This window comes from Polyergus mexicanus, unplaced genomic scaffold (assembly GCF_030449975.1).
Source record: "Polyergus mexicanus isolate NDT 795.1 unplaced genomic scaffold, iyPolMexi1.0 SCAF_7, whole genome shotgun sequence".
In the NCBI taxonomy this organism is placed as follows: domain Eukaryota; kingdom Metazoa; phylum Arthropoda; class Insecta; order Hymenoptera; family Formicidae; genus Polyergus; species Polyergus mexicanus.
The window spans coordinates 6,612,949-6,628,333 of record NW_027223327.1 but is presented as its reverse complement, the minus strand read 5'-3'; the positions used below and the strand labels follow the sequence as shown (position 1 = coordinate 6,628,333).

Sequence of the window (15,385 nt, the reverse complement as noted above, 5' to 3'; positions counted from 1 at the left end):
AAGCAGTGGTATCAACGCAGAGTACTCTAATTTTGGGTGCTCTGTTGTTATTAGTGAATATCCACATGTATTGTATTTTTCTTTGCTAGTCAATGCAAATATTGTCTCTTGTGTGGTTAAAGAATAAACTGTTTGAGGATGATCTTTGTCGTTATCTATTATTTTGTATGCGTATCCTTAGAATAGTACACCGAAGTTATGGAGTTTGCAAGTATCAGTAGGTACGGGATCCCAGTAAGTATCTCCTCCCTCTACATCTGTACAATGTGTGGAGCCAAATTTACATGCTACACCGGACCTGAGTTGCACTCGATTAGTATTTATTTTTACGTCGGCTACGTAATCTTGCAGCGTAATTCTTATGCTTGCGAGTACGATTACGTCTGTCCATGTTCCATAGGGATCGGAATACGCTCCTCCGATACATTCCCCGTCGTTGTCCACACTTCCAGCGAGCGTTATTGGACGAGTTGTAATTTGATTTGATCTTAAGCCGGTTATATAGGTGTGCCCCATTTGATAAATACCATAATCGTGCATTCGTTTGCATATATCTCGGGGTATTTCCTCTATGTATGAATATTTTCCGTTATATACGTCCATAGTGTGAGAGAACATTCCGCACTTTTTTATTAATCGGTCTATTTCAACTTTACACTGTATTACTTTCACGGATTCAAATTCATTAATTTGAAGTAATTGTATATATGCTTGTTCACGTTTAACATTTTGTGGTGGAATGTCACACTCTTCGATAGTTAATAAAGATAATGTTGTTAAATTCGCTGAAGGAGATCCGCAGTCGTACCCTATTATTCCAAGAGTTTGATAAAATTTGATTAACACTACCAGTATCGCGATTAGTTGTTTAATGTTGTTGTCCATCTGAAAGTTTACATAATTATTTCTTCGATAATTATTCCTTATCGGTAGGTTTGATATGTGAAATTTGTAAGCGGTTAGGATGTACAATTCGGCTACTTTTCTTTATTCTAATTTTTACATTATTTTTATTCAAGATTTCTAGAACTTCGTGAGACCCAGTATATTGATCTCCGAATTTACCTGGTTTTGGACCTTTTAATAAAAATACTTGATCTCCCGGTTTAAAAGTTTGCGGGTTGATTTTTCTATTGTAATAATTTTTTTATCTAACTTTGGCTTGAATTAAATTATTGCGTGCGTTTCCCTGAATCGCGTGAAGTTGAGTGACAAGATTTATTAAATATTCGTCGTAATTTGCTAATTTATCCCCAGGAGGTAGAAGTTCGTTCGATGAAACACGTGCTATTTTTCCAAAAACCAGCTCATATGGAGTGTGCTTTGTTGCTTCATGTACGCTCGTATTATAATTAAACATGGCAAGGCTAATCCATCTATCCCATTGTTTTTGTTCATTTGCGTATTGTTTTAAATATTCGCCTAATGCGTGATGTGATCTTTCTAAGGATCCGTTTGATTGAGGATGGAAGGCTGTTGTGCGAAATTTACGAATTTTAAATAATTTTGCAATTTTCTTTATTAGGCCGCTAAGGAAATTTCTGCCTTGATCCGTTAATATTGCTTTTGGTGCTCCAAGTACGCAAATAAATCGGTCTACAAAAGCTTCTGCGATGGTTTCGGAAGTTTGATTCGGTAATGGTATTCCCATGCAAAATTTAGTTAATTGATCTTGTAATGTTAGAATATATTCGTTTCCTCTTTCGGTTTTAGGTAAAGGGCCTACGATATCCATAGCTACTTTATCAAAGGAAGATCCTGGTGTATCTGTAATTATTATAGGTTGTTTTGTTTTTACTCGGACTAGTTTTTTCAATTGACATTGTAAACATTGTTGTATATACCGTTGAACATCTGCTTTCAAGTTTTCCCAGTAATAATTATGTTTTATTCTGTTGTAAGTTTTTGTGACTCCCCGGTGTCCTCCCGTTGATAAGCAATGCATTTCACTGATTATAACGGAACGTAAATCTTTCGGTGGGTATTTAATTAGTCCGTGACAAATTATAATTTTAGTGGGAGCGTCGGTGAATATTGACTGTAAATATATTTTGATATCATTCTATGGAACGTTATTAATAAATTCGGTTTTTGCAATACTAAATGTTTCTAATTTTAAATCTTCGGTCATATTTAGTAAATCTGCTAAGATTTTAATAATTTGATTAAGGGTAGCCGTAGGGCCTTCTCGCTGTTCCTCGCTGATAGGTAAAGCCACGTGATAATGATTTTTATGTTTTATGGCCTTAGCCTTTCCTAAGACAAGAAATCCTAGGTTTGGAAGCTCTTTTCGTTCGAAAAGTTTTTGTGAGCCTGAATCTAAAGGTTTTCCTTAGGTGTCGACGAAATATACCATGTTATCTTTTCCTAAAAATAATAGTTCTCTAGAGTCTATGACGTTACCATGAATTATTTTATTTTCAATAAACGCGGGTTTTCCTTTTCTCGACTTTAAATTTTGGTTAATAATATCTTCCTTATTTTCTTCTTCGTATTTCTTTTCACTGTCAGAATCTTTATCAGGCGGATCGTTTCTTTCTTCAATCTCTTCAATCTCTCCTCCGTTATGCAATTCGTCGGTTATTTTATTTTGCTCAATATTTTGTCTTGTTCGGCTTCTTGTTTGAATTTTGTTTTGTTTAGGAGGATCATGTATTAAAGCCTTTTCGGTAATTGATAAAGAATCTGGTTCGTTTAATTCTGTAGGTGTAAATGGAAGAGTATCGTTATTGTTATTTAATAAATCGCTTTCAGGTATTATTTCTTCGTTTTCTTCGGTATCGGGAAGATATAAATGGAAATCGTCATCCTCTTCTTCTTCTTCGCTATCGGATTTTTCTAGTAATTCAGCAATTAACTGTGCATCTTTAGGGTTATCTGGGTTTAAAAGTTTCTTGTTTTTTATAATTTTACAATCTATTTCTCCGATATTTACAGGATTTCTTGATAATGCATCTGCGTTTACGTTTGTTTTTCCCGCTTTGTATACAACCTCATAATCATATTCTGCTAATTTTAATCTCCAACGAAGTATTCGCATATTTGCGTCTTGTGCGTTTTTAAACCACATCAAAGGTTTATGATCTGTAACTAGAGTGAATTTTCTTCCGTATAGGTATGGTCGAAAATGTTTAACGCAATATACAATAGCCAGCGCTTCTTTTTCGTATGTATCGTATTTTAATTCATTATCTGTTAAGGTTCGTGAGGCGTATGCTATCGGAAGGTCTTTATCTCTCCTTGTGATAATATTCCTCCAACGGCTATTCCTGATGCATAGGTCGTTAGAATAAATAGTTTAGAAAAATCTGGATATTGTAGTACTGGTTCTTCGCATAGTTTTTGTTTTAAAATTTCGCAAGATTCTTCCTGCACGTATGTCCACTCGAAGCGGGTGTCGTTTTTTAATAAATTCGTTAATGGTTTGGCAAATTTGAAAAAATTCGGTATAAAGCGTCTGTAATATCCTGCAAGTCCTAAAAATTGTTTAATATTTTTAGGAGTTTTAGGTCTTGGAAATCGTTGTACTGCTTCTAATTTTTTCGGATCTGGTTTTACTCCGTCTTTACTGATTACGTGTCCCAGATAAGGTACTTCTGTTTTTAAAAATTCACATTTGTCTGGTTGTAGTTTTAAGTTAGTTCTCGGAGACGTTCCAATAAAGCGTTGTATTTTCTGTCGTGTTCTTCTAACGAGGTTGCGTAGATAACGATATCGTCCATATAAACAAATAATTCCTTGCCTTGTAATCCAGTTAACATTAAGTCCATTAGGCGTTGGAAAGTAGCCGAAGCATTTTTTAGACCGAACAGCATTCGGTCAAATTCGTAGTGTCTAAAAGGAGTAGTAAAAGCTGTTTTATGACCGTCTTCGCGGTTCATTTTTATTTGATGAAATCCAGATGCTAAATCGCATACCGAAAAATATCTGGCTCCTCCTAATTGATCTAATATGTCGACGATATTCGGTAAAGGATATGCATCTCCGATGGTTTTATCATTTAAAGCGCGGAAATCTAATACCATTCTCCATCATTTGTTTCCTTTGGAATCTTCTTTCTTCGGCACGATCCATATAGGCGTGTTATATGGCGATTGTGAGTGTTTTACGATTCCTCCTTCTAACAGTTCTTCTACCTGCTTGTTTATTTCTTCTTTATGAGTTTGCGGAAATCGATACTGACGAGTGTTTATTGGTTGGTCATCTGTAGTAGATATTCGATGTTGTAATACGTGAGTTGCGGTTAATTTTTCTCCAGGAATATGAAATCTATCTTGACTGTCCGTTATTAATTTTATAATGCTTTTTCTCTCTGCTTCATTTAAATGTTCTAATCGCAATGATTTTATGATTTCGGCGGGTCGATTCTTTCCTTTTTCCTCGGAGATTGTTAGACAATTATGCAAATTATAATTTTCAACTTCTTGTTTTCTTTTATATCTTGTTTTGCGTTTTCGCATAAATTTTCCTAAAATTTCTTGAGATTTATTCAACAAGGATATACAGATTTTTGAAGACGGTTTATTTTTATTTTTAATATTTCGTAGATTCAATTTTTTTTCTTTTAAATTATATTTTTGAGCCTCTTCAAGGAGGTCTTTTATTGTAACATAAGAGGTTTTTAATTCATTATCATTTTCTTTTTTAAATAATCCAACCTTAGGAAATTTGATATCTAGGGAGGATGAAGGACTTCTCCCCTTTTTCGGATAAGGTTTTGCCGAAATACGTAGTGAGGTTTGATAATTTTCCTCCTCGCAATCGACGGAGCTAGGATTTTCTGACAAGGTTTGGAAATTTCCCTCCGAAATCTTAGGATTATTCCCTTCTTGAGAGGATTGGTAATTTCTCTCTTGGAGGGTTTTTAAATTAATTAAATTTTTAGGAGAGGGTTGGTAACTTCCCCCTCCAGGAATGGTTGGATTCATTGGATTTTCAGGAGAGGTTCAGTAGTTTCCCTTTCCAAGGATTTTTGAATTGTTTATTTTTTCATTTTTCCTCTCAATTTTAATTTTTATCTCGTCTTCGTTTTTAATTTTATTCTTATTTTTATTTTCTTCTTTATTTAAAGTTGGTTCTTCGTCTTCATAGTTGATTTCTCGGATAATAGTTTTTTCTTCATCTTTATTTTCGCTCTTATTTTCAATATTCATATAATTTTCATAATTGCATTCATTATGTATAAATGTTCCGTTAGTGGTTTTTCCTTTTTCCTTATTCAGAGCCTCGGCCTTTGAATCATGGTTATCTAATAATTCGCTCATTGGTTTTAAGCGCAAGGTCGGAACATGTACTTCTGTCTCTTCATCTAAAGTACTGATAACATTTAAATATGCTTTTCCAGAAACATTTTCCACGATGGTATCTCCCAAATAAATTCCATGTGCTATTTTTAACCGTGGTATGTAGCCTATTTGTATTTCTGGATTTTCTATTCTTACATAAAATAATGATTCGAATCGTGGAGCTATGATAATGGCTTCAGGCGATAAGAAAGGTATGTTGATTCCGGAGACATCCAAGTGCGTAATCTATTTTCGATGAAGTTTGTTTAAAGAAATCGTTTCCTAATATGCCGGATTGTGAAATTGGAAAATCGTTAGATACAATATGGAATATAACCGGTATTTCGAAAAGAGTTAATGTAATTTCACCTAAGGTGTACACAGGATAATTATTTATACCGTTCAACTTAAGGATATTAGTATAATTAATATTTATTTCTTCGGAAACCAGATTTTCTTTAATTATATTTGGTCCGGAACCCGTGTCTAGCATAAAAGTTATACTAGTAGTTAAATTATCGATGTTGATTTGAACGATAGGCACGCGACTATGTTTGTCGAGATTTACAGTTACGGGCCTTATGGTAATTTTGTCCTTGTCTACTTGGCTGCCTGAGTTTTGGGCGGGTGCGGCTCTCGTTCGGACCCCTGTTGTGCACCCGACGTCGAGGGGCCGTTGTAGTTTCCCTGATTATTTTCCTTTTTCCGAAAGTTACTGGCATGGCGTAGTTGACAATTTTCAAGAAGATGACCTTGCTCCTTGCAATAGCGGCAGAATAAGGAATTCCTGGATCCCGTATGCTGGTTTAGTTTTGATCGACAATCTTTAGCAATGTGTCCGAAGTTATTGCAAATTTGACAAGTTACGCGAGTTTTGTTTTCCGTATTACGTTGTTCGTTTTGTTTCTTCCAATAATTATTTGCAGAATGGCCGGGTCTTTCGCACCATTGACAAATTACCGAGATTTTATTGTTATTAGTATTATTCTGTCGGCAGGATTTTGCATCATGTCCAGATTTTAAGCATAATTGACAAGTTATTATTCTTCCTTGAACTATGTTTACCGGTCGGCGGATTTGTGGATCACGGAAGCGGCATTTTTCTGCTCCATGCCCACGTTTTTTACAAATTTGACAGACTAGAATCGCGGTTCCTAAATCAATCTGGTTGTTAACTTGTTGAGACGTTTGTAAATATTTCCTACAGTTGTTACCCACGTGCCTTTTCTTATAACAGATTTGACAGATTTCCTTTAGGCTGTTAGGTCTCTGTCTACCTGAAACGCTATCTGTTCCCTGTCGTAAATCTGTCATTTCTCGGAGCTCTTTCTCTATCCTTAACCCTTTGCACTCCGAATTTTATTTCAATTTCGTTACCAGCAGCTCCCAACGCTTTTAAGTGTTTTATTTGAAATTTACTTTAACTAAAAAATAAGGCAATTTAAATAAATAAAGGAAGAAACAAATTCACTTAAATACCAGTTTTATTTACACTATTGTCGTATTTTGAAATTTTCAAGGGTATGATATCTTTTGAAACAATTTCCAGGATGCAATCCTGGTTTTCTTTCGCAGGTTTCATAAAAATAGGTGGTTTCTCTTCTTCCTCCAGATATTTTTCTATTTGAGCAAACTGCACAGTCTTTGTGTTTTCCTTCGGGATGTACGAAGATGAAATGAGGCTTTCCATCTAAGCGATCGTGTTTATCATATGTTCCAGGCCTCCCCAATTTCATATTTGGCGCACGACAATCACGAGTAAGCATCGACAAAATCTTTTCGCGAAATATTTTGTGGGCTATAGGTTTTGTTCCTTGGTTTTTTGTTTTTTCTTTGTATAAAATATACGCATTTACTATGGAGATTTCTAATCCCCAAAAGAAATATTTCCTCCACCACTTGAGTGCTCGACGTAAAAAACAATAAGATGTCGCGTATTGGTTCGTCACATCGACACCACCCATATTTTTATTATAATCTGTGATCACTTCCGGTTCTTTTATTTCTCTTCGATTACCTGAATGTCTTGCCCTTCTAGTGAAAGTGCGAGATGTAGATCTCAATTTTGTACTAAGCATAGTGATTATTCTTTTATCTCTCCATGCTAGTACTAAAGTTTTGTTCTTCCTAAATGCCAATTTTCCTCCAATTACTAACTTTGGTTTTTTGATTTGATGCGGTAATCCCTTTCTATTAGGCATTATTGTTCCAGTATGGTAACATTTCTTTTTGTGCAACTCTGTTGCCAATGCAGGACTTATATAGAACCTGTCCGTGAAAATGTGATATCCCTGGGCCTCAGGTATATTTTCCAATAAATTTTGGTAGAGTTGTAATATAATTCTGCTTGTGAATTGAAGCTCTGGGTGTATTAGCTCGTCAGTTGTAATTTTTCCATAGTATGGTATGAACGAATAAATATAACTGCTGGCAGAATCCGAAAGAACATAAACACGTAAGCAGTGTGACCAGAAACAGGTCCCGCGGCTCACGGCTCAGCAATGGAGGGGATAACGCACACAAGCGCGAACCGCGTACATGTGCGCTCTGCGCTTCGATTAGTTTCGGAGAGTAGAGAAGAACAGACATATGTTTTCCGTCTTCTTCTCACTTTCCACCGAGCTGGCAACGAAGGCAATGTTGATCGCTTGGCTTATTACATACGACAGCGTTAAATGCTTTTCCGACTCGTGAACTTTTTATTATGTATATATATGTATATATATACATAGTTATATAAAACATTTTTTCGTTATGCTATATTAAGTTTTATTATTTATTATGATATGGTAAAAGTGATATATTTACGTGTAAGGACATATGCGATTTCTTATTTCTTTACTTTAATAATTACTTTATTAATTATTTACATAAATATATATTTGTGTAAAATTATAAATATTACAATAATATAAGAACGAAGAGTGAATGGACTTCCACACCACCTATGAAGTTCCACTAATGGCGCGTTAGATTTTTTTATTATGTGGATCTTCGCCTGGAGCCCTATTGTACCACATTTTATTGTTGTCTCTTGTAGACAATATTTTTTTACATATTTACTTTATTATGTCTTTTGCAAACATAATGTCTATTACAGACATGAAAATTTTTAGACGCGCCTTTTACAAATATGGTGTCTTTTGGAGACATAATATCTATTACCGACATGATATTTTTACAAGAAAATAAGTAAAGCAACTATTTTTATTATATTATATTATATGAATAATAATGGCCATAAAATAAAAGTCATTATCTTCTGAACATTATTATTGCATATCGGTAGATGTTGAGGGACCAGCAATATCACAAACATCTGCAGCATATAATGTAAGACTGCTTTTTTGTTTTTTAGGAGGAGTGTTATATAATTTGTCCGACGACATGAGAGATAAATGCTTCTTATCAATCTCCATGTTTAGAATGGTTTCTTTTCTTGCTTTCAATGCTGATTTCAAAACACAAATAGCATTTATAGAGGAAGATGAAAGTTTATTTCGTTTTTTTGTTTTTAAATCTGTTAAAACAGAAAACATTCTTTCTGGATCGGCATTCGAATTTGGAAGTGATCTAACAGCATTCAAAAGATGTTTGAGATTGGGATATTTATCAATATTAGTGGAATACTGACTTTGTAAAATTTGTTTCCACATATCATCAAAGCTTAATTTTAATAGCTTTTCCTTTTCTGTTATTGTAAAATCTAGATGTAAAGTAAGCCATTCTTTCTTCAAACCGTTTTCGTCAAACCCGCCAAGAGTTTCAGCGATAAAAGAAACATCATTGAATGATGTTTCTCTATCAATATCTAATAATACTAGGTTATGTTCGAAAACTTTTAATTTTGATAAAAATTTATCATTAATTGGTAATCTTTTATAAATTTCCTCGGCGGCAGTTACATAAAATTGCAAACAATTCTTTCGAACATTTGCAACTATATCTGCATGTCCTTCCTTCATTAATTCATCGAGGTAGTCTTCACATTCAGATCCTAAAGAAACTTCTTCTAACAATTTTTGATTCTCCTTTTCATCAAATTTAATATTATCACATAAATTATTCAAATGCTCTGACTTTAAAAAATGTTTGCAAACTGTGGTTAAAAAAAGTTCTACTGACTTTGGCTGCAATAAATGTATTCTAGTTTCCACAGCTTGGAAAAATGCATTAAATGAATTTAAAAAATTTAAATATGCTGTAAAAATAAGAAATAGGCTTTTATATCTAGATTTTGCATCATAGATAATAAATATGTTCCAGACTTTGTTCTTTCGCTTATGGTAATTTCATTCAGAAATAACTTGATAGTATCCCAAGACTCAAGAGTCTTTCAACACATGAATGATGAGAAAGCCACCGTGTATCAGACAACTTTAAAATTTTTAGGTTTGTTTGCTGAAAACATTCACAGAACTCTTGATAAATTGCCGAACGTTTTGGATTACCGTTAATAACATTCACGATTTTTTTTAAAAATTCCTCGCAATAATCCGGTATTTTAGCGCATGCGGCATGCGCAACTAATGCAGTGGAATGACAAGGACATGGAAGTGTAATTAAATTTTTACACATCTCTTTCAGCTTTTTTTAAAATGAAAGATGTTTTTTCGTCATTACGGATGCATTGTCACATGATAAAGCAACAATATTTAAAAATGGAATATTCAATTTCCACATTTCAGCTTTAAAAGCATTAAACAATTTTTCTGCGCTGCAGTCTCTCGCATCAATATTAATTAATTTTACTAATTGCGAGCGAATGTTTAATGTTTTCGAATCAACATACCGAACAAGAAACGTCATCCATTTTTCATTTGAAATATCAGATGTTTCATCAATAAAAATTGAAAATTTAGTGTTTTGAATGCTGTTAACTATACGATCCGTCTCAATCGGACATAACACATTTGAAATTATACTTGTACATTTTGTTTGGCCCATACTCATATTTTTCAAAACATTAAAATCTTTTCCTATTTCTTGAAAAAGAGTAAGAATATCTTTTGCCGTTCGATGCGAAATATTTTTATCAGCAATTAACGCGGCATAGCGAATTTCTGCTGATTTCTTTCGCTCTTCAAATGACAAAAGTGATTCGTTCATATTCATATCTTCACTGGATTTGTTTGTTTCATTTTCTTTACATTTTATAATATGTTGCTTGGATTCTGCGTGACGATAGATTTGAGACAAACCACCAATAACAGATATATTACAAAACGCGCAGAAAAATGAATTAACGTCATCTGATACTTCGCGTAGCCATGGCTTAAACAAATCGATCTCTAACCATTGTTGTTTAAAACGTTTTCGTATTATTGTATTTGAACTTATATTGTTATTATTTAATAATGATGCATTTTCTTTATGACACGCAGAATCCGCATGTCTTATAACGTGCGATAAACCGCACGAAAAATTTTTATTACATATAATACAATGGAAAAGGCTATCGTCAAATGATACTTTGCGTATCCAAAATTTAAATCGATCATCACTAAGCCAAGCTTCTGAAAAGCTTCGCTTAGGTTTCTTTTTTAATGTATCACACATTTCTATATAGAATTGTCAACAACAAAGACTCTAAGAATGAAATATATATATATATATATATATATATATATATATAGATATAATGAATAAATATAATGAATAAATACAATGAATAAATATAATGAATAAATATAATGAATAAATACAATGAAGAATGTAATATAAATATATAAATATAACAGATAAAAATATAAATAAATTTGAGACACAATTGGAATAGTTCCATAAATTTTATCATCCGCGAATCTTGTCCGTAAAAGATATCACATAAGATATAAGATAAAGTAGATATGTAAAATATATTATGTCTATAAAGGACATGAATAAACTTTCTGAACATTAAGATTTCATATAAGAGCACTGTTTAGAGAAAATTATTAAAACGAAAGGTAGCAGCGTAAAGAATTCCAGATAAGTTTGAATTGATATAATCTATTGAAATGAAATTTGAATTGATATAATTTATTGATTCTGTGCCCGCGTACTACTTGTCTAGTCGACGTTTCGGCGAGAAAAGAGACGAGAGCCTATTGTACATGTTTAAAAACAACGAAATTGTTCCGAGACAATAACAAGAAAAAAATACTTTGTCAGCTGATTTGGGCATATCGAGACGAGCGGACACGACAGGCTGTGCGTTTATTTGTAAACACAAGCAGAAATCTGCTCGAGAAAAACAATGAACATATTGGACAATATTTCAGGTAAATATCATTAAAAATAATATCGGTAGTCTAAAGGAAAAATTTATTTTAATTGATGAAAGATTTATTTTTTGAATTTTATCATCCATGTATTTTGTCCGTAAAAGATATCACATAAGATATAAGATAAAGTAGATATGTAAAATATATTATTTCTATATAAGACATGAATAAAATGTGATACAATAGGGCTCCAGGCGAAGATCCACGTAATAAAAAAATCTAACGCGCCATTAGTGGAACCTCATGGGTGGTATGGAAGTCCATTCACTCTTTGTTCTTATATTATTGTAATATTTATAATCTTACACAAACACATATTTGTGTAAATAATTAAGAAAGTAATTATTAAAGTAATATAAAGTAATTAAAAAATTGCATATGTCCTTATATGTAAATATATTACTTTTACTATATCACAATAAAATTTATAAACTATAGCCAATGCTATACTAATATAGCATAACAAAAAAATATTATATATATATATATATATATATATATATATATATATATATATATATATATACATATATGCATAATAAAAAGTTCACGAGTCAGAAAAACATTTAACGCTATTGTATGTAATAAGCCAAGCAATCAACATTGCTTTCGGCTGCGTTCCAATATTCACTGCCAGTACTGAAAATCTATAGTGCACGTGACGTGGACTATAGATTTTCAGTACTGGCAGTGAATATCGGAACGCAACCATCGTTGCCAGCTCGGTAGAAAGTGAGAAGAAGACGGAAACATATGTCTGTTCTTCTCTACTCTCCGAAACTAACCGAAGCGCAGAGCGCACATGTACGCGGTTCGCGCTTGTGTGCGTTATCCCCTCCATTGCTGAGCCGTGAGCCGCGGGACCTGTTTCTGGTTACACTGCACGTAGCCCCATTTCGTAGGCTTTTTCGGGCTATAGGTAATAAAGGAAATTTTCCCCTTGAAAGCTACTGTTGATTTATCAACACATATGTTTTGACCAGGAACAAAATATTCCATAAATTTTGAATTTAGGTAACTCAAATAGTTACTTATTTTCCTTCTTCTTGTCTTTATGCTTCGATCTAATGTTGATATTGTTTCCAGATGAAGAGACCAAAAAATTTGGAAAAACCTTTTTTTTTTGAACATTTTAGCAAAAAATGGAATTCTTCTATTGAACGCTCGAGACCAATATGACTGCATATCTGGTAATGTTACAAGTCCCATGTTCATTATCACTCCCAGAAACTTGTTCATTTCAGCTTCAGTGATATCTTTCCAATCATTCCAAAGTGAAAATGGCCTCATCACTCTTTCCAAAATTATTTTTCCTGCGTATGCATTTGGCTCGTCAACAATTTTTCTAATCAATTCTTCAGTAAAGAAGAGCTTGAAATATTCAATAGGCGTAGTACATGACGACGGGATTCTTGGTCCAACATTTCTTTGTCCGATGGAAAAATTGTAATCACAAATGTAACTATCATTATGTGTTACATCATTCCAGATTAGTGGGTCTGTCTGGTATTACGTTTCCAGTTTGATTATTGCTGAAATTGCTATCCTCATTACTGCTAGAAAGTTTCCATACTCGTTTACGCCTACGACGGAAATATGTTTCCGAGTCTGTATCAGAATCTTGACTTATATTGACCTCTGCGATACCACTAGCAAGATCATTTGTTTTATCCTCTTCCTCGACTATGTTGTACTCAAGATCTACTTCTTGCATATAGTCATCACTATCACTACTGTCAAAGTCCTTATTTATTTCGCGCCTTTCACTCATTGTAAATATTTAGAGGGTGACGGTTATACAGTTTTCAAACTCTGAGCAGGTTGATGTAAGTTAGGTAAGTTTTCTCCCGCTTAATAATAATAATAATAATAAACCAGGTCGGTAAGAGCGTCGATAACGTGTGCGCGACATCTATTTATTTGGACATGAAAAAATGTCGAGTGGGACTCGACAAAGGAGCTCCTGAGATAAAAACTGATGTCGAGTCACACTCGACATAGGAGTGCAAAGGGTTAAAGCATCGGCTGCAGTTTCTTGTACATCTAATAAGTTTCTCGCAACTCGTTGCTCAATTTCTGGTTTTAGCCCTCTAATGAAACACTTGCACATGTCTTTTTCCAATGACGCTTTAATATTTTGGTCAGATAACACGTTTCCCGAACCTCTATATGCTTCTAAAATTTGTTTCCCGAGAATTTTTAATCTATTTGCATATGTAATTACATCTTCATCCCCCTTTTGATATATACACCCCAATTCCCCTTGTAATTGATAAACATTTTTTGATGGTCCATAAATTTGCTTTAAGAATTTAGTTAATTTGGAGACGCTATTAAAATCTTGGTCTTGTATAGTTCGGCGAATTTCACCTATTATCCTAGTTCTTATTATTTTAGTAAACTGTAGTTCGGCCTCACTAGGCAACATGGATTTCGCTTCTTCACATCCTCCAATAAAATAATTTAAAGGAATGTTTTGACCGTCAAAATAAGGAACGGCTTCGACCGCGTATTTCAAAGTAGCGAAAGGATTATTTTGAGTCATGTTGCCGCTGGTACCGCTCGAGCCTTCCTTTCTTTCAGATTTTTCGAATTCAGGTATAACAGTCTTATCGCAAGAATCGGCGAAGTTAGTTTCGCTAAACCTTTTTTCGAAATCTTTTTTAATTATCGTTCCGTCTAACGAAAAATTAATACCAGTAGTAGTAGATTTTTTAGGGGTAGAAGTATATTGTGTCTCCGATGTATTAGATTTTGTTCGATTGTATGTTTCCTGAGCAAGTTGAAAATTTCGTTCTACTTCGTCTTTATCAGCTGTACCTCGTGTCCCTTTACTCATTCCAGTTAAAAAGATCGCACATTACAATCCCGGACGAGCCCCCAAAATTTAAAGAACAGTATGTTACGTCCAGACTCGAGGAAGGATGAGTCAGTGAAAGGGCGCAACCACTATCTTTATGATCCCGAAGTTAAACGTCTCGAAGCGTTAGAATCGGGTCGAACGAACTTGACAGTCCGAAACTCGGGTAAACGACCGTTAGGGTCGCTATTACTCTGTTTTTCAGAAGTTCGCTTGGCGATCCCTTTTTGGTAAAAGAATTTAATCTCTATTACGCGGGATGGGACCAGGTGCGATCTTTTGACTGGAGAATGAGAGGGGTTAATAAAGATTGGATTTAAATTAGAATATAAATTTATTCATAATAAATTAAACTACTTTGGTGTACATTATATCAAATGATGAGAACAATTTATTTTAATATGCGCATGGGTGTGTGTTTGGTTGTTCGCGGTTTTTACAATCGTACGGAGGACATTAGTCAGAATAATGAGGCAAGATTCTATTATTAATATTGAATTTCTGACTGGTTATTACAAAATGTCTGTTAGAAAAAGAAAATAAAATAATTTGTGTGAGTGAGTGTGAGTAGGAATATTAGGAGGTTGGTTTCGTTATTCTAGGATTGGTATGAGGATTCGTCATCGAGATCTGGGAGTTCATGGCAAAACTCTTCCAGTGCTCTCTCGAATTCGTCGGATTCAGGAGGGAAAGAAAGGAGAGGGAGTGGAGATTGATAGCAGGATTCGTCCTCTAGATTAGGGAGTTCGTTGCAGAAATCCTGCACTGCCTTCTCGAACTCGTCTAATTCCGAAGGAGGAGAAGAAGGGGGTGAATTTTCAAGGATGATCGTTGACAACGAGGAGAATGATCGGGGGGAAAGCGGCAGTTCAGGATAAGATGGTTCCGAAAGATATATTGGGGAGTAACGATGACTGTTTCTGTGTGTGTGGTGATTGTGTAATTGCTACTACTACTGTTGGTTAACGTTGACT

The 15,385-nt window shown here is 34.1% G+C and overlaps 1 protein-coding gene across 1 annotated transcript; it reads right to left on the bottom strand.

Moving 5' to 3' along the window:
- Nucleotides 1-4,946: 4,946 nt before the first annotated feature.
- On the bottom strand, nt 4,947-14,390 carry LOC138935145 (uncharacterized). The gene is made up of 3 exons (XM_070299573.1): nt 13,578-14,390; nt 5,890-6,635; nt 4,947-5,436 (listed from the first exon to the last, which is right to left on the bottom strand). Exons 1-3 carry the CDS (start codon nt 14,388-14,390, stop codon nt 4,947-4,949), a joined length of 2,049 nt encoding a protein of 682 aa, XP_070155674.1.
- Nucleotides 14,391-15,385: the final 995 nt, after the last annotated feature.